Here is a 19,770-nt window from a genome sequence, read left to right on the forward strand (position 1 = left end):
GCCTGGGAGGACCCTTCTACAAAGCTTACTTGTTTGGGCTCTCTGCTTGGATCCCTGCTTCTGCTTCGTCCCTTGCCCCATGGGTCCTTTGGGTCCCTGGATCTCGATCTCCTGCGTCCCCTGGTCTCCTGGTAACCGGGGGTCAGCAAGTTTCCTTGGTTGTTTCCTTCCAGCTTGGGGAAGTCCTCCTTGGGGAGTTTCTCAGCTCCGTCCGCAGGGGGTTGCCGTTGTTGGGTCTTCAGCTCCTCCTGCTTGTCTTTCTTCTTCTCCCAGATTTTTTTCTTGATTTCGTACGGTGTTCTGTACAGCTCTTTGCATCTCTTGTCGCCGAGTGGGTGCTCTTTCCCGCAGAGCTGGCATTTGGCTTCGCATTGGTGGTCCTCCTGCGGGTTTTCTTCCCCACATCTTCGGCATTTTTTGTTGTCCGGGTTTGGGCACACGTCCGATCTGTGTCCCAATCGACCGCACGCATAGCATACCTCGTACTTTTTCTTGTACAGGACGCATCTCGTTGGCGTGGGCGACAGGTACACTTGCCTCGGAACTGTGCTTTCGTCGAAGAGGATAAGTACGGCCTTCGTTCCCTTGCCCAGCCTTCGCACAGGAGAAACGGGGCTCCAACTCGCGCCGTCGCTCGCGGCGGTATATAAGCAGCTGTGCTTGCCTCTGCTAGACCCTCACGAGGTGAGATGCCTCCTGGAGACAGAGCTGCTCGTTGGAATGAGAAGCGAAGGTTGCGGCGTGCTACAGAGACTGTTTCTAGGTGGCTTTGCTACGGCGCAGCGACTATGCGCCCCCGCATCGGACGCGGTGAGCGTCGAGCAACGCAGCGTTCGGCGCGACAACGAAATGTGCGCCTGAGCAAGCGCCGCACGCCTGAGCCTACGCCGACGACACCGGCTTTTCTGCGACACGAGCACCTTAACGCTGTCGCGTTAAAATAAAGGCTAGTATGCTTCGCATCCTGGGCTTAACTTTAGCTAAGCCACAGCCATTTTTTTTTCTCTCTCTCCTCGGGGTGTCCTGCATTGGCTCTACTGAAAGCGGAGCTCGAGTACGACTGCTCGCCCTGGCTTTCGTAGTCGAGCTTCCCTTCGACGCCTCGGACGCTGCTATCTAATTGAGACAGTCTCTCCACGACAGAACCAAATCTGTCGCGGTATACGTGGTCCTGAAGAAGTTCGAGGCTTGCCCGCATGAACGTGAGATGTACGGCGATCTGTTTGCGTGGTTCGTCCGACTGCGCGATGTCCGCGCAATGGCTCGGTGGCTCGTAAACGGGAAGCATGCATCAGGCAACCCGAGGGCCTGTGTTCAGCCATCTGCCGCTGCAGGAAGATGAGGGGGCAGGCCGCGACGTGGAACCGGCAGTCGTTTTTGAAGTAATTCACCATGGCGGCCGCTGCGCCTTGAAAGCCGCACCCGTTGGGCGTGTTCCCGCAGAGCACCCTGCGGGCCATTAGCGCGTCGCTGCTAAAGCGCGTCCACGCGAGGTCTTCCTCTCGGAAGGGTCGCTTCTCCACGGGGCAGTGGTGCCCGTGCTGCTGCTCCTGCTCGTCGTAGCAGGGTCGGCAGATCGGGTGGTGGCAGGACAGTATGACCAACGTGGAGGGCACCAGTCCGCAGGCGCAGCACATCCTGGTCTGAGGGAAGGGCTCCAGAAAACGAGGCGGGGACCCGGTCCAGGCCGGTGCCGAAGCCGAACGCCGTTTTCACCTCAGGACTGCTTGTAGAAGTCACGGGACCGTGGCTGGCTTGGGCCATGGCTCGCTCGCTTCACGACCGATTGTGGCGGGCGTCTGCAACAAAGTCACGAATGGTTGTCGCGATTATACGTCGAAATAAAGCAGTGACGCCCCGCAAAGGCTGCCGAGACATTCTAGAAGGCAGCATGCTGAATATACTGCATAACGTACAGCCGTGAGCGAAACTATGCGGACCAGAGTTTGCGCGATAAAGCCGATTTTATCCGCTGACTGAATAGAACTGGGAAATTGAGGACTGCACTCGAAGCTTGGCATTGCGAACTTTGCAGTGCACTCATGATGAAATTTCGTTTCCTGGCTGACCCTGTGGTCAGTTTACTTTTGCTCACAGCTGTAGTGTTTGAAAACGGAAACGCGATCGAATATCAAGGAACGCCTTTTACGCGCAAGTACATGAAAACGCGACGCGTAAAGCCGAGACCACACGTACGCTTGCGGACACGCCCCTAGCTCCTGCAGCGCCTCGCGAGGAATGGCGGTTTGCAGCACGTGATTCACGAGACATTCATATGAGGGATCGCCAGTCGTTTGTGCGCAGGCGCGAGTAAGAACAGGCGCGAGAGAGAAAATCTGGGGGCTTTTGCTCGCCTAGGCACTACGGAGTAGATTTCTTAGCACGTGTTGTATGCGTTTATCCCCTAGACATGCCGGCAAGGTGTTCTTTATTCTATCTGCCGGCGTTGTGGGGTGCGGTCGAGTTTGCCCTCCGCCGCTGGCTGCCCGAGCGGTGAGGCAGTGGGCATGGACGCGTTCACTGTGTCTAAAGGGGCAAGGTTCTGACTAGTGTAGTACAAGTGGCGGGTCGTTTTTTTCGTCGCGACGATAGATTGCATTTTTCACAAGCACTGCTCCAGGAGCAGGCGGCGCAGGATCTCCAGGGATAGTGGGGGGCCACCCAAGGGATTGTGGGGGGCCAACCCGAACTGGTCCGTGGGTTGGCGCTCGCCGAGGCCTGCGCGTGCCAGGGAGTGTTCGCATAAAAAATTGGCTGTCCGCGACGCAGGCCGCCCTGCCTCCAGCTTTGGTGTACCCGTTGCCGCTTTGGTGTCCTGGAGGCGCCACCATAACGCGAAATAATGACACGTTGTCACAATTAGTAAAAGAAAAAAAAAAGAACACGATTGAATACGTATAATTACGTCCAGCCGCCAACTTGTGACGCTAAGTTCAGCAGTACCACGCCCCGCGACTTTTGCAACACCAGTCAGAACTTTGCCTCTGAAGGTATGTCAGACAGACTTTCTCGCGCCTGTGGCACTGCTGCTGAGTCAGTCATCGTCACCGGCGGCCTTTTAGCCACTTGCGCTCATCCGCGATTGCTAAGGCGCTCTGAATTCTAGGTTTTCAACCTATGCGGCCCGGGCTCTACAAGTTTGTATAGGTGTTCTGTGGCTCTACTACGGTCAACTGTTCCCACAGAAACATCTGTAGGTACGTACATCGCCGTAAGGCGCGAGAAAGCTATTGTAAAATGTGGTATCAAACTACCGCGTCATGTGCGCGCTGTCAATGCGCAGGCGCCGAGTTCTTTTTCTACGTTCACTCCTCCTTTTCCCTTTCCCCTTTTACTTTTTATATACGTGTATTAAACACTTGTGCGTTGTTCTCGGCTAACCACTGGGTCGTCAACGTCTCCCTTCTTACATGACGGCAGCTACGCTGCCGGTGCTATGTTACAGCTATGATCCGCCACGACTGACTTAGCACGAGCGCAGCAGGTGCGAGACATTGTGTCCGACACAGCGGTCGCCAAATCGGGCGTCAGTGCCCGCTGCTTCACCTATTTCACAGCGCCTGCAGCCAGCGTCCGAGCATAAAAATGGTCCGAGCGTAAACAAACTCAACCGCATTGCCGGCACGGCTAGGGACAAACGCGTACAAACGCGCGCTAAACCTCCGCCGTAGTGCCTAGGCTGAGTCATATATTCAAGGAACAAAAGCCTCCCAGATTTTTTCGCGCGTTCGCTCTTACTCGCGCCTGCGCATAAACGGCTGGCGATCCCTCAAATGAACGTCTCGTGAATCCACGCACCACCACTACTCACGGCTTTCCGCCAAGTAACACAGAACCTACAACCAACACAAGCAACGCAAGCACAATCACATAAGCTACATACGCCCGGTCCGCGCGGGCAGAGGACGATCACGCGGAGAACCATGCGGAGATCGAACACGCCACTGCATCGCTCGGCGCCACCAACGCGCCTTCTAAAAAATCCCTAAATGATCCTGTCCCTAGGCACCTAGGATCAGGTCACGTGAGGGATTTTTTGTACAGCTAGGTGGCGCGCGTCGCCGCCGCCCGATTCAAAGGGTTGAGCCACAATCATCCATCCATCCATCCATCCAGAATTTAGACGCGCGCGGCATATAGTGAGAAACTCTATGGCGCGCGGTGAGAACGGGCGTTTATGATATTCGTTGAACGCACAATGAACAATGACGACAGTCGACCTGACGCTTTTGAAGTCATGGCTCGAAGAGTTGACCCTGGCCCAACTTTACTCCCTGGACGATGCCGGCCTTACTTGGCTACCGCCGCTGCAGAATAAGAGCCATCGTCGTGCCGTGAACGATATCATTCGTGCTTTGCAAGATGTGACGGACCAGAGCCAGCGTCTGCACTGTGTTGCTCGGCTACACTGCTGGCTGATACCGCGAAGAAGCCACCGGCCGTGGCATGTCATTCGCTTCAAGACAGCTTCGATTCTTTCCAACTTTTCGAGGCTGCTGTCACGCGTGGTGACGGTACTTCGAGTTCACTACGGCGAGGCGACGCTGCAGTGGACTTTGGACGATGGCACCGTGTTCGCCTGTCTGCTCGTCCAGAACCTGGGGGCCCTGTCTCTTGACCACGAGGCGTCGTACGTGGTCCTGTGGCCCGGGCTGCCGTTGATGGCGTTGTTTGCGCCGGAGCGACATGGAATGCGCCGCTTGCTGCTGGCACTGGACAGGGCAATTGCAGGCGCACCGGTGCTCAAGCTGGACGTGCCGTGTGGAGACCTCGAGACGGTGTTCCGCTCATGCCTCTCGCAGCTACCAGTACAGGTATGCTGTCTGTAGTCGAAGGTAACACAGTAGATTCAGCCTTATATATGAGATCGTGGGTCTTGTACGTGGCGCGACCGCCAAGACTCGCCTACGGTATGGGGGACGCCTTGAAACGCCGCTGTAGTCTCGTAGCGCTGCATCGCATTTTACAGCGATGCTTTCTCTGCCAATTCCTTCAAATTTCCCACTGCTGCTGTCGCCGTCTTGCACGCCGCGTCGAGAGTTGTTTCGCAGCGTGCATGTACGTGGCACGAGCGCGGATAAATGAAAGGCGTCGCCAGAAACTCGTTTGGGCCTTTCTATCGCGTCGCATGTGCACGGTGCCCTCTGGAGCTCCCTTGGAGTTGCCACAATACCCTATTGACAGTGATTTAAAGAAAGGACGCTTGATTCTGCACGGGTTGCAGAATCAAGCGACCTTCCTTTCTTTAGATCACTATCATCATCATCACCTGTAGTTATCCGTGACCTTTCCCCTCAAAAGCATTACAGAAACGGCGTCGCTGACCTTCCAACGTGCAACTGTCCAAAGGAAGGGGGGGGGGGGGGCTTAGATAGAATGGTAGAGAAGACGCAGGGAGAGGAGGCAAAGAATGGATAACACCGACACAGCCACAAAACGATTGAATGGCAGCCTTGCCACTCTTCGCTTGTAGTACCCATACATGAGTAAAAGGCAGGTGAGGGAAAATGCGGCTTGATAATGGTGATAAACAATGGCACACAACTCCTCAAGCAAACATGGCTCGCTGCGTGTTCTTTTTCCTACACAAACAGCAGTGGTGCACTCGAGGTAACATTTGCCATCAACTCGCCACTCTTGTATTGGACTAAATGCTAAAAGAAATTCACCGTTAACATCATCCCTAATTATTTCAAGAGCAAACAGCACAATGCTTCGCTCATGTCGATTGCTGCAGTGCGTGGGATCTGCATAATATTTTATAGCGGTACTTCTTTGGAATTACAGAATCAAACCATTCGTGCCTTTCATGCCCAATGCAAACAAGTCAAAGTGAGACGTTGTGCTCAAGTCAGCTGGCAACTTTGTTTTCAGTACTAGTGGTACAAAGCAAAACTTCCCACTTGGGCTGTCTCCTGGGCCAGTATAACATAAAAATATTCCAATATGTTTTTATTCCAAATCTGCCATCAGCTCTACCAGATCAGTCAAAATGGCTCGAGCTGTGCCCATAGGGGCGTGGCGCCCGCCCACATGCCCTGGACCCCTACCATTCTGGCCTATCGCATAGAGCTAAAGGCGGATTTGGAAATAAAACAGATTGGAATAGCTTTACATTATACCGACCCTGGTTTTATGACATAGGATGATATGAGGTCAAGGATAGATGCCACCATGACTTGATAGTGCGCCAATTGACACAAGGCCAAAAGAAAAGGAAATTGGTGGAGCACTTCATTCATATCCACCACTTCATCCTTGTGTCTAATCACATCATAGCTGGTTATGATGTGCGAAGGTGATTGGCTGCTTGCTACCAGGAGGGGTGTTCTCTAAGTGTCCACCGAGTGGACATGCCCATTCCGTCTGAAGTGCTGATCTTACTTTGTGGGGAGCGCATGTGTCCATTCCCTCCTGAATACTCGCGTTGTCGGGTTCGCACCCTGCAGACACAATGATGCGAATATGTCGGAGGGAATAGACGTGTGTGCTCCCCACAAATTTGGGCACCTGTCTCCTTCCCACATGTACACCAGCCATTGCTACTACAAGTTCAGCGATCTGTGATCTCTGCATATACAGGCAAGGACGAAATACGGGACCTGCTAGTGTGTGCCATAAGGCATTCCTGCACCACCTGACAAAGCAAGCGCCTGGTGTCAAGACATGACATTGCACATGTGTGTCCTATGATGTTCATGTGCCTGTCAATAAGGCCACTTCTTGCAAGCCTGCTGTCAGGATCGTCATGATAAATAATGAATGGGTGCATAGCTTGCAGTAACATCAAGCATTTACTCAAAATGCCTTTCTCCAGTGGTTTCTGGCTATGCTCACACAGATCATGCCCATATGCACCAAGTGTCTATTCTTTACAAATGCACATTCTATACAGTGCATTTTTCATAGGTTAGATGATTGCCGACTCCTCAGAAGCTTTATGATCCATTAACCGGTTGTTGAGGTAGTGCCTGGTCTGAACAATGTAGCATTTCCTGCATGATAGGGGAATATCATAAATGACACTGGTCTCACATGTGACCGTTCTATCATGGTGCTTAATATAGCACTTGTGCCAATCACGTATGTCGTTGCCCTTTCTGTCTACAGCAGCACACCACTTACCCAACTTGTTTTTTGCTGAAGGCACAGTGTTAAAACCAAACCTTGCCCTCAATTTATAGAGGGGATGTGACACACTTCGCAGATATAGTGATAATACCTGGCAAATTCTTGGCAGATGTTTTGGGCACTCAGCCCTTGACTTGCAGCTTTACCATTCCCAGGACTCTGTTGCTCAGAAAGACAAATTTGCCCTCAGGATATTGCGACTCCTTTGGTTGCCTATTGTTTTAAAATACTAGTGCTTTCTAGGCATAAAGACAAGGTGGCACATTAGTGAAGAAGTGCTATATGTATGCAGGCCATATTGTGTCCCACTAGATCGTCTGTGACTTTGAGTGGTTGTGAGATTATCTGGACAAGCATCATTAAGTGGTGGCCTGTTGCATTTCCAGCCTTCTTGCCATGTATATGTCCTGCTATTAATTAGTCTGAATTTAATGAAATCCTTCATTTGATAGTCAGCACTGTCCACCTTGTCATTGTCATGCTATATTACAGGCTACTTTCCGCAAGGAGGACATTCAACAGGCACATAAGCAGCTATCTCAGACACTCCAGTTTAAAATAACTGTATGTGCAATGTGTCATCAACATTGTATATTAGCAGGCACCAGTGGTGATGTAACACAGTGCCATATCTTTTATTTTTTCAAAAGGCTGTACAACTCTATGTGCCCTTCAGCTGCTGCGTGCACATTGCGTGTGCCAGGATGGCGCACCATAAAGCGAGATCATTTTATAATAATGATATTTAAAACATGTCACACCCATCTTGAAACACTCTTTCGTGGCCCTGTGCTGCGAGTTTTATATTCATAAAGTTTTGTAGTAAAACGAGTTGCAAGGTAGATGGCTGGATGTCTGCTTATGGTTCCACTATGTTGTCATGTAGAGTGCTCGCTTTTTTTTTTGTTCCCGACAATGTTTTATACCAGGCATATTTTTGAAGTTAGTGCATAGGTTCTTTCGAAGTAGGCTAGGCACTAAATAGTCACTCATATGTGTCATTCCTGTGGAGAGTTCTTGCATGCTGTCGACATTCTGCAAACTTTACAAAACTTGCCGATTAATGGAAAATTCTGTCTGTACAGCAGCTGCGTGCGTTTCATGACTCTGAAGATGCAAAAAGCAGTGTTAGACGAGATTTTCAATGGACAGAACTAATGGGCACCTGCACAAAATATTTGCACATGCCCTGCGTTTAGTTTTTGTGAACGTTCAGTCATTTGCCGTCCCCCCTGTGCTTCTTTCTTTGTCAGTTCTTCTCAGCAATGTATATTTTGCCAAAACATCAGTGGAGATTGTTATGCCATATATTTGTACTGATTAACAAAATAGTTATGGCTAGAAAGAGCACTTGCAAATCGCAAGTGAAGAAGGTATGCCCATCATTGAGACCAGTATGTTTTGATAGGGCATAATAAAGAAAACTGGCAGTGACTTAGCTTGGCTATGCCAGGATGTACGTAGTGAAAGCTAAGGCATAGTATGGTTAGCCTTGGTTAATCTTGATTGCAAGTCCAGGTTAGTCTGGTTGTCTAGCTATGTTATGGCGTTTAGCCACTCGTACGGCGCGCTGTTCGTCGGTTTCCTGGGCGATTCGTTTCCTCTTCATCTCGTTCCGGTGTCGATTCCAGGCCTCCTCCTGCTTATCAGATTTGTCGCCATCCATACTGTCGCCTCAACTGTGGTTGCGGCGCACGCAAGCTCTCCTTTTCAATCCTCCGACATGTTATCAGGCATGCTATGCAGCTGGCGAAGCAAGCAGAGGCGGGCGCAACGACAAGGTGTGACGTCGTGCCTCCTTGGAGCACGGCCACGGCGAAATCGCAAGTTCGCGGCCAGTAAAGCTTTCGCTTTTAAAATGTTGATGTATGTTACTTTGTGTATGTGTTAAAGAACCCATCTGCTCAAAATTATCTGGAGTCCTGCGTTATGACAGCCCCAACAAACCACTGCACATTTTTAAGATACTAAACCCCACAATTTATTTGTTTTTTAAGTAGGTATGTTAACATCAGCATCAGCCCACTTATGTCCATTGCATGCCTTCCCCAGCACTCTTGCATTACCTGTCTTGTGCCATGCGACCCCATCTTATGCCTGCAAGTTTTCTCATTTCATCACCCCACATAATTCTCTGCTGTACTCCGGTTTGCTTCCCTCCCTTGGCACCTGTTCTGCAATAGACTGTCAGCTATCTGCCCTATGCATTACTTGACCAGCCGAGCTCCATTTCTTCCACCTAAAGTCGCTAATGATGACCTTGAAGAGGCAGTTGCGATTGCAATTGCCTCTACTAATTCCAAAGTCATCATTAGCGACTCCAAGAGCACTGTAAGCAACTTTGCCAGAGGACGAATATCCCTGCAAGCACTGGGAATCCTAATGACCAACTCCAATTATTCATGAATACAAGTTATATGGGCACCAGCACATTTGTCCCTCCCTGGAAATGATGCAGCTCATTGCATAGCTTGAGGACTCTCAAGCTGAGCAGGTGATCTGTCTTCGCTGGGGTCGAGGAGTGATCATGTGGTGACCTATAGCGAAACTAAATATTACTACAAATGAGAGGGTTGCCGGTACCCCTGCGCACCCACCCGTCACTCACTAAGAAGCAAGTGGTGGCCTGGCATCTCCTACAAATACTTTCCCGCAACTAGTGACTTATAGCTAGCTATTGCCACCTTCGTCAATATTCAGGATTATGTAAGTTTATTTATTTATTCAAAATACCTTACAGGCCCGAAGAATGGGCATTGGGTAAGGGGGGGAAAATTGACACAGTATAAAGAGCAGCAAACAATTATACAAAATTATACAGTTATACAATGCTTTGTTATTAAAAACACAACGAAGAGTCAAGTTTACACCAAGTACATAATTCTAAATAACAAGAAAAAAAAACATACAAGAAGCAACACAGACAAGTTTTTTTTTGCGAACGCTAACTTAAGTAATACAATTTGGTCCTGCCCCAAGAAAAAGCTAGGTAACATGACCAGAGCACAGCAGTCGAAGACTCTGCTGCTCAGCTAGGATCTCGAAAAACAGCTCCAGGTTGCCTAGCTCCCTGAAGACACTGCCAGGGTACAAAGGCTCCTGGCCGACGACTAGGACTGGGGCCGCAAGGCCTTCTAAGTTGGACATTAAAAACGTTTTCCTCCTCCTTCCTCTTAATGTCAAATAGAAGTGAGCGTCTCCCATTTGCTAACACCTACCATTTTTCATTCCATCATTTGTCTCACGGTAGGTTTAAAGGGCCCCTCACCAGGCCACATAGCAAATTTCCGTTATACACTGGAAGTTATGTGCCCTCTCGGGAGCATTCTGCCACAAGAATATTTCAAATTAGTTTATTAATAGCCAATATAGAAATATTTCAGTGCTGTGACCTGATGATTTCAGGAGGCGAGCGCCACTACCAAGAGAGACATTCTCTTCACTTGCCCCATCTAGCCTCTGCAAGCGAAATTTCTCCCCTGCGTTCTCCCACACCAGAGCTTGAGGGTCGGGTGACACATGCCTCACAGGCCCCGCCTTCACTTTTTTCCCCTTGCTTTTTTGCTGCGCGGTGCATTTCCACTGACGACGTTGCACGTAAGCTGTTGCGTTTTTCTCATTTCACACAGCGCGCAATTTTGTATGCTGTGCACGAGAACACCTGACTATAAGTCAGTGCTGCACGACCGAAGCAGACATTAGCGGATCACAGAGCATGATCGCGTGCTGGAAGACGGTAGAAAATGAGTCGTGTTGTCTGCGCGCATGAATGAATGACGTGGGAACACGTGGACTAAACGTGAGTACTTCTCTCTTGCTGCGGTGCAAAGTAAAACAAAAATGCGCAGACATTTGTCTTATGTGTTTCATTATTTCTCTAAGCTTTAATTCGTCGATTGAAGCAACAGGTTAAACAAATAACAGATGTTGCCTAGAATAATTCTCGAGATCATGTGCCACTATGAGCAACGTCACAGCACTGCCATGTACGTAGGCACAGCACACTTGTGCGGTATTTATTTATTTATTAAATACTGCGGGCACGTGGTCCAAGCAGGGGAGGTGAAATATGGTACATACAATGAAAATAAGGTTGACAAAACAAACGAAACAATAAAAATTGCAAGATTAGAATGTGGATTCAACTACACAATTCCATTCGGTTACAGTTCAAGGAAAAAAGAAAACTTATACGTGCTCATTCTTGCAAGGTAAAGGGTCAATGCATCATGTCTGTGGTGGCATGTAATTCTGCTTGATAACTGTGATAAATATTCAGACAAGTCAAGGGGTAAATTGTAAGTGCGAAGTAGTTTAAGGAGTTCAAGCCTCTGTTTCTTTCTTCTAAGCTCAAGTGGTTGAGTGTTGTTAATTTTCATAAGTTCAGTGGGGGAACCAGATCTTGGAAATTTGTTGAGTTTAAATCTGACTGCTTTTCTCTGAATTCTCTCCAGACTATTGATATTAGGTGATATTAGACTATTGATATTAGGATCCCAAACTATGCATGCATATTCCAGCTTAGGTCTAATTGGGGAGAGGTAGCATAACATTCTAATGTTAGAAGGGGCTTTCTTAAGTTGGTGTACCAAAAAGCTTAGTTTTCTGAAGGCTGAAGCACAAGTGTTAGTTATGTGATCGTTCCATGATAGTGTTTTTAAGGGTCACTCCTTGGTACTTATAACTAGTGACTTCATGAAGAGGTGATGAATCTAACTTATATGTATAAAGCAGGGGTGATTTCTTATGTGTCATTCGCAGTAGTACAATTTTATCTTTATTTAGTGTCATTCCCCAGCACCTGCGCCATGCAAGAATATTATTTAAACTACAACATAAACTAGTATGGTCATGGATAGAAACAATATCTTTTTGCATCGACTCTCCGGCTGTGAGCACGGCGCCCACCAGATGGGCAAAACGGCGTTTGGTTTGAAATTTCAGCTCTTTCCGCAGTGCGTAGCAACGTAATACTTTGCAGACATGTTCATTAGCGCGCATTGTATGCATGGTGCTTGACAGCTCAAAATGGCCAGACCTGGTGAGGGGCCCTTTAAATAGTAAGTCATAATAAATAGGCACATCCGTGCGCTGCCAAGTGACAGAAAAACACTACACATCACAAAAGGAGTTAAGATGAACAGGCTGAAGTTACGTGTTTAGTGAAGTAATCATAGCGTTATATCACTGATAAATTGCATTGCCTCATGGATGTCCTGCCTGAAATTTTCTTCGAAATCCTTCAAGCACAAGCGAAGTTATTAGTTATCATACCAACAAGCAGTTTTCTGTCTCCTTTCATTTGTGAAGTACTATAGCGCCAAACTGACGACACAAGAAGAAAAGACACGGACGAGCGCTTACTAACAACTGATGCTTTAATGACGGAAACACACAATATATATACACAAATTTGGCGGCGCAACTCGCGCATTGTCATCACATGGTAAATGGACAAAAGGCGATAGAACGATTGTGGATGTGACGTTCGTGAAGATGACACGTGGTGTACAGGGCCAAATGACTATAAATGATAATGGTTACGCTATACACAAACACCGCCGTAAGGGAGTACCCCCTAAAAAACAAAAAGATTAGGAATGTTCACCAGGCATGGGCGGCGCAGCAACATGCTCAGATTTAACTATGGGCTTCTAGAAATGACATCTCACTTTTATAGAGAATTTTCGATGGTTCGCTTACGCATTCAATGCCCTTCCTTTTTACACCACGTGTCATCTTCACGAACGTCACATCCACAATCGTTCTATCGCCTTTTGTCCATTTACCATGTGATGACAATGCGCGAGTTGCGCCGCCAAATTTGTGTATACATATTGTGTGTTTCCGTCATTAAAGCATCAGTTGTTAGTAAGCGCTCGTCCGTGTCTTTTCTTGTGTCGTCAGTTTGGCGCTATAGTACTTCAGTAATGCACCAACTAGCCCAACAAAAAGTTTTGCTGGAATTTCCTTTCATTTGCACTGGAAGCTACACAGGTGAGACAGCAAGGAAGCAACACCCTGGTGGCGCCACCCAGTGGTTGAGCACAAGACGGCTTGTGGCGATACCCGTGGCTGCAGTATCTGCGCTGTGCTTTTCATATCGGAAGCCACACGTAGCAGACACAGCAATGCGCATCTGTCATGTTTAGATGGGCAGTGCAATAATGAATTTTTTTTTTCTTTTTGAGGTCACGCATATACATTTTTATTTAGCTCAGATGAACACTCATTTTATTACTGTGATTGTTCCCACAGTCACAAAATCAGCCAATAGCTGTTAGCAGAGTCCAGCAGCATGTGATGAAGCTGCGTGACAACATTGAGAGATTGTAAATTCCCTACTGCCTGCAGTGCAATAATGTTTGGCTCACATGTTAACAGGAGCGTTCTTCGTTAACAGATCGGCAATGCTTTCTTACTATGTTTAAAAAGCGTCTCAGGGCAACTTTATAGGTGCAGTGCACTGAAGTGAAAAAGCAATTCAGATGTTGTGGTAAGTTACCCTTCCATAATGCCAAATAAAGGCACTCTTTCCACGAAAGAAGCTTGGTAGGCCTAAAAAGAAGCAGCAGTAAACAGGAAAAGTGGCTATGCCACTTTGAAATGCCTACACAAGCTAGCCCTGACGTCAGGGAAGTTGAAAACGCATGCTCCAGCCTATTGAAATTTTCGGTGTTAGAGCTTGGGTATATTTTCTTCTAAATGAGGGAAATAGTTTACGAGTTTCAAAACATTTATTGAGCCAAAATGGCTCAAACACGAAAAGATACTTTAATGTCCATGATGTTGTACTGCCCTATTGGCATTGGAATTTTAGCATGAAATTCGAGAAATTTAACTTCTACCTTCAGTTCTCTTCTGCTTCTCAACTTCTTGCCCGAAATGAGTGAAAATAGTTCTGAAAGAATTCCTTATCACTCTAAGCTGATTTCTGCAGTGTCCTGTAATGCAAACCTACCAACTCGCTTGAATTTTTTATAATGTTTACCAGTTCAGGCTCATTCTGCGATTTGATGAATGCTGCGTGAAGTTTTGTGACAAATAAGTTTTATTTGCAAATATGTGTTTAAGCTATTAGAAGATAGGGAGGCACCGATTGCAAGAATGCATGCCACAAAATTGTGATGCACAAACTGTAATATACAAGAGCATTTGCTTCTGCCACATTTATTCAGATAGGTTCCTGAAGCAGGTGAATTCAGCAGCAGTAAAGGTGCTGAAAAAACTGACTAATAGTCAAAACAATGTTGGCAGCATCTGGTATTCCAAGTTTGCTTACTTCTATGCTGCAACTATACAGGTTAAAGTTTTTATTTATCCAACAATGGTGGGTGCTTGAGCTAAACTTTTAAAACATGTGTGCTGTACCCCCCCCCCCCCCCCCCGCCCCAATGTAAAATTTCGTGTCCGTGCGATGCTCATGAATTATAAAGTTCACAGGTTGGCAGGTATACTGTAATGTATCCTTGTTCAGTTGACTGTGTTGTTTGCCTACATGACTCCTCAGTGTTCATTCTACATTCTCCTGCAGGTTGAGCCGGGTACCCTCAATGTTCCAAAAGTGACAAAAGATCTGCGCGAGCCACCAACAGGTGACAAGGATTCAGAAGAGCGTCTTGACATCTGGAATGCCGCTCTTGCCGAACTTGGGCCTTCTTTACGACCTGTGGACAGGTCGTACACTCTCAGTGATGGGAAGGGGACATGGGTGCGCTTTGAAGGCCCTAAATTGCTAGACAAGCTACGCGATCTCTACGTACGTGGTTTTGATGCAATTATCAGCAAACCCATGCTACCGGCTTTTCTGGGAAGTGACTATCACATTGTATGAAGTGCCGTTGCTACGGATTCCGATTGGGTCTGCTATGTATAGATTTGCATTTGTTATGTTCTCCATACTTTCTTAATTTATTCTTTTATTTGTGTTATTTGCATAATTAATTTATCTTGTGTTATGGTGCATAGAAAAATTATGCAGAGACTGTATGGACCTCTCAGCTGTATTTACATTTTAAGTTGATCTCCTTTATTCGTGCCAGTAATTGCTAGCACTTGTTATTATTTCATTATTGGTGTGTTAATTTTGGCACTACTGCTGAGGCAGTTGTTACTGCTGTATTTGTCAATAAGTTGTGCATCTTCCTTTGTGTGTCTTCCTGGTGTTATTGTACCACACAGTACAAAGTGGATGTGTGAAATTTTAGCATAAGACAGGCTAGCTGGATATTTTATGTTCCATTTTTATGTTTTAGTAATTGTGACATATCTCTAATGGCAGCAAGAATCTGCAGGTTTTAAGGGGGGACGCGGCTTTCACATTGCAAAAAATAACAAAGAAATAAATTTTTCGACAATCACATTTTCAGTTTCTGTAACTCCTTCCATTTTATCTCCAAATAATGTTACGTGAAGCTGAAGCCGAATACTATTTACAATTTATTTACAGGGAAGCTCACGGAGGCCAAAATGGCGACGCTATATCAAGCTGGCACACACGTCGTCTTTGTACTCCCCAGTGCAGCCACACTGTTGCGGCTGTTCCGTAGCAATATCATCACTGGAAACCACATAGAAGTGCTCTAAAAAATTTCTTTATCAGCCAAGGTGGCAAAAAAATCTCGCGGAAATTCAGAAAGAACAGCATTTTTCAAGCCACAATATCTCCGTAACAGCGCCACCGAACACCGCCATCTTGGTCTAGTTGGAAAGTGCATTTCTCTTTATTCAAATTTGCCACTTCAGCTATCTCCTCCTTACAGAAACAATCACACAAAAAGCAAATGATTGAAGGTCATGCTGGAGTCTGCAATTGGCCGCGCCCGCCACGCGACTCCAGCACAGTTCGCCATTGGTTCAGCGCTCGCGTCGTCTGCTCAGCTCCTTGCACCTCGTGTCATTGCTCGTGCGAACGTGCCAGATTCGACGTGTGAAAACAGGTGCTACGCGGACATCGCAGTAGCGTGGCCGATCTCTACGTTTTCGGACGTCTCAGACCTGCGGCGAAGCATACCAAGCATCAGCAACGTGGGCATAGCGACCAAGATTCGGGCACAGAATCCTCGAACCCGCGCCTAAGCATTTCATGCATAAGAGTCTCCCGACTCGGCGATCAAGCACATGGCACGGACATCTCGGACCCTCGCCTAAACATTTTGTGCATCGGCACCTCGAACTGCGCGACTAAGCACATAGAGTCGATTGCTCGAGCCCGCGACTAGGCATTTCGCGCGTCGGCACCTCGAACTGCGCGACTAAGCACATAGTGTCGAGTCCTTGTATCTGCGGCTTGGCATTTCACACATCGGCACCTAGGACGTGCAACAAAGCACATTGCGCGTTCATTCTATTATCATATTGTCACAATACCTCGTAACAATATCTATCATACCAATCCCGTCATAAAGAGAATGTCATCATGAGCTCTGTTCACTAGGCCCCTTGGGCTGGCACAGACACCTGGCTGCAGAGTGATTGAGGCATCATACAAAAGTACAAGCTGGAAAGCACCTAGCAGCTGCATATCTATCACTGGCTTTCTGATCCTAAGTTCCACAGCCATTGCCAAGGCAAGATGACTTGGAAGGCTGCCGAGACTCGGTTTTCATTCAGCAACATGGTCGATTCTACCAAAAGAAAAAAAATGCCTTACTGATAGTACTGGAGACTGCTATCAATGAGGCAGCCTACAGGTACAACACTGGAACTATATTCATGCCCACACAGAGTTCTGCACCTCACTTGGTTTGAAACTCGGACACCATGCTCTTTGTAGAGCAGCAGCAAAACTTGCTGTACAACAAAAGGGGAGGACAAAGGCACACCAAACCAGAGGCCACATGTACAAGAAGCCCCCCACATCACAAAACACCCGAAAGACCAAATTTGGGCTTTTTAGAGAACTAAAAAGAAGGTGAAACTTTAAGAGCCGTTTTATCAAAACTTTTTTTTGCCTTTCTGCTCAGTTTCTGGAGCCGATTTCTTTGTTACCGTTTAGTATAATTTGACTCCATTATTTTTTTGCCACTTTCCTTGGGCTACAATGCAGGTCGTGACAGTCTCGCTTTCTTTTCTTGACTTTTTATAAATTTATGATGTGGCTATTTATCTACCTCGAAAGTGTGCTTGATGTGAAGGTAACATAAAAAAAGGACAGTCCAAAAAATGGGGGTTGCAGAAAAAAAAAAGCAAGAATGTCACGACCTTCAGCACACATTTAGCTATGCAATCAATACTCGACAAGGCCCTCCAGAAAGTTTGAGGGAGAAAATTCTGCTCAATAAAATTCAATAGACTTTTCCCAAGGTATCGGTCTGAAACTTTATGGAAGCATCAGGGAGACATTCCAAACATTTGTGCCAATTTTCATCAAAATCCATGAATAAATGAGGAAGTTGATTTTCAGAGCCAGGTCCCCCCCATAATAATTGAGCACAATTTATCCACATTGATAATGCCTCTCATTACCAGTTCATTTTGTTGTTTTTGGTAGCACTAAGTGGACTGACACCTTTCCTTTTCATTCAGAACTCTATCAAACAAGCCTTTTTTGAAGGTTTGAAGGTTTTATTGAAAATATTTGAATACAGAAAGGTATATGGTAAATATTAGTACAGAAGGAGGTCCCAGAGTTTAAACTGCCGAGGGGACCTCCTGTGCTAATTACAGATGATAATCAAATACAGACAGGCAGTGGTGTTGCAGATCACTGAAATATCTGCAAGGATAAATTAAATAACAAGAATACATAACTTCATTAGAACATCATTATACAGGGAAATGCATAAAACAAATTAAGTACTAGATGGTTATACATAATGTAAAGTGTAAAAAATGAAGCACGGTTCAATGCCAATAAAAGTTATTTGTTACTAACAGGCTGTTGACCACAAGTGAATGTTCAATGCTTTATGAAACGAGTGTTCTGAATGGGTGCACTTGATGTTCATGGGCAATGAATTCCAAAACATTATTCCCGTAAAGAGCACTGTCTGCTTGCCGTAATTTGTGTATAATTTAGGTAATAACATATTCTTTTGTTCCGAAAATCTTGTATTATTACGGTTGAGTAGTTGGGGGGCAGAAATATTGTTAATAACAGTACCTTGATTTTGGATGCAATAAATTAAAAGACCAAGCTTTAGCTGTAATGAGTAAGTGAGGCGAAGGATTTTTAGATGTTGGTAAAGTGGGAGGGCTGATGCCAAGTGAGGACTAAATGTAATCAGGCGTACTGCTTGGTTTTGTAAGTGATGAAGGCATGACATGTGTGTTTCATATATGTTTCCCCATGAAGTGAGACAATATATCGGGTGACTATGTATGAATGCGTAATACAGTGACCATAAGATATGCTGCTGAAAGTAATGTCGAGATTTGATTAATACACGTAAACCAAAACCAATTTTTTTAGCTAAGGATATGGTATGTTTGTTAAATTTGAGATGCAAGTCAAGAACAACGCCAAGAAATGTGGTCATATCAAATGGATAAATTACGTGGTTATCTAGATAAAAACTTGGAACTAAAGAGGTTTGCTTAAGATGAGTATGAAAAATCATGAAGCATGTCTTTGTGGCATTTATTTGCAGTGCATTGTCAAGATACCAAGACGCGATTTTTCTGAGGTCTTTGTTTAGTCGTGTTCTTAAATTATTATGGTCTTTATCTCCAGCAAATATAGTTGTATCGTCAGTGTAAAGTATGCATTCTGAATTGTTAAGGCAATTGGGCAAGTCATTATTATACAAAAGAAAAAGAAGAGGGCCTAAAATGGATCCTTGCGGAACACCTTTATTAGTAGTTATTGGCTGCGATATGGCATTAGTGAATTGGACAACTTGGTTTCTGTCAAGTGGATAACTCTGTAAAAGGGTTAGAGCAGGTCCAGTGATACCCAGTGGCTCTAACTTAGAAAAATGTCTAATGTGGTCAATAGTATCAAATGCCTTAGTAAAATAAATAAATAACGTGACGGTCCAGCACCCGTTGTCAATGAAGTTTTTAATGTGGTCAGTGAATTCTGGTCAGAGAAAAAATTAGGGCGGAAACCGAATTGGTGCAGTGTCAAAATGTTAAATTTTTTGAAGGTGCTTCATGAGGCGGTCAGCAAAAAAAGTTTCTCGATTAGTTTACTAAAAAATAGTAGGATCATTATCGGGCGATAGTTACCCAATATGGCTGGATCTCCTTTTTTAAAAGCAGGCACAACTTTTCCTTGTTTTAGTATGGAGAGAAAAATACTTCTGGTAAATATATTATTTATAAGGGTAGCAAGAACACCCGATAGCTCATGGGCGACCAGTTTAATTTTAGATGGGTGAATGAGATCTAACCCTGGGCCAGTGAATTTTAGACCCCATAGAACACGAAAAAGCTCCTCCGGTGAGGCAGGTCGTAAATAACATGATTGGGAGCAGCGAGCATAGTGCGAAATGTGAGTCTGTTGGTTTGAGGTCACTGTTAAAAAAAACTTGTTAAACGCGTTAGCTATATCAGGAGGGTTAGTGAGACGCCTGTCAGCATCAAGTTCATTTGCTACAGGTCGTTGTTTAGGCATGGTCAAAAATTATTTTATTCGTTCCAAACTTTTTTCATTTATTGTTCCCATTTTTAAAAATCTAATTTTGGTGATAATCT

At 46.0% G+C, this 19,770-nt stretch overlaps 1 protein-coding gene across 1 annotated transcript; it reads left to right on the plus strand.

The window, feature by feature from the left end:
- Positions 1-4,092: 4,092 nt before the first annotated feature.
- On the plus strand, positions 4,093-15,493 carry LOC135900757 (uncharacterized). Its single transcript, XM_065430308.2, has 2 exons — positions 4,093-4,814; positions 14,666-15,493. The coding sequence occupies exons 1-2, from the start codon at positions 4,206-4,208 to the stop codon at positions 14,963-14,965; spliced, it is 909 nt and encodes a 302-aa protein (XP_065286380.1). The 5' UTR covers positions 4,093-4,205; the 3' UTR covers positions 14,966-15,493.
- Positions 15,494-19,770: the final 4,277 nt, after the last annotated feature.

This window comes from Dermacentor albipictus, chromosome 8 (assembly GCF_038994185.2).
Source record: "Dermacentor albipictus isolate Rhodes 1998 colony chromosome 8, USDA_Dalb.pri_finalv2, whole genome shotgun sequence".
Classification (NCBI taxonomy): Eukaryota; Metazoa; Arthropoda; class Arachnida; order Ixodida; family Ixodidae; genus Dermacentor; species Dermacentor albipictus.

Excerpts from the sequence above, each read along its gene's own strand:
- LOC135900757 (XM_065430308.2), top strand. The coding sequence starts at position 4,206 with ATGACGACAGTCGACCTGACGCTTTTGAAGTCATGGCTCGAAGAGTTG. Across the intron at positions 4,815-14,665 it reads TCTCGCAGCTACCAGTACAG|GTTGAGCCGGGTACCCTCAA; the intron begins GTATGCTGTCTG and ends ATTCTCCTGCAG.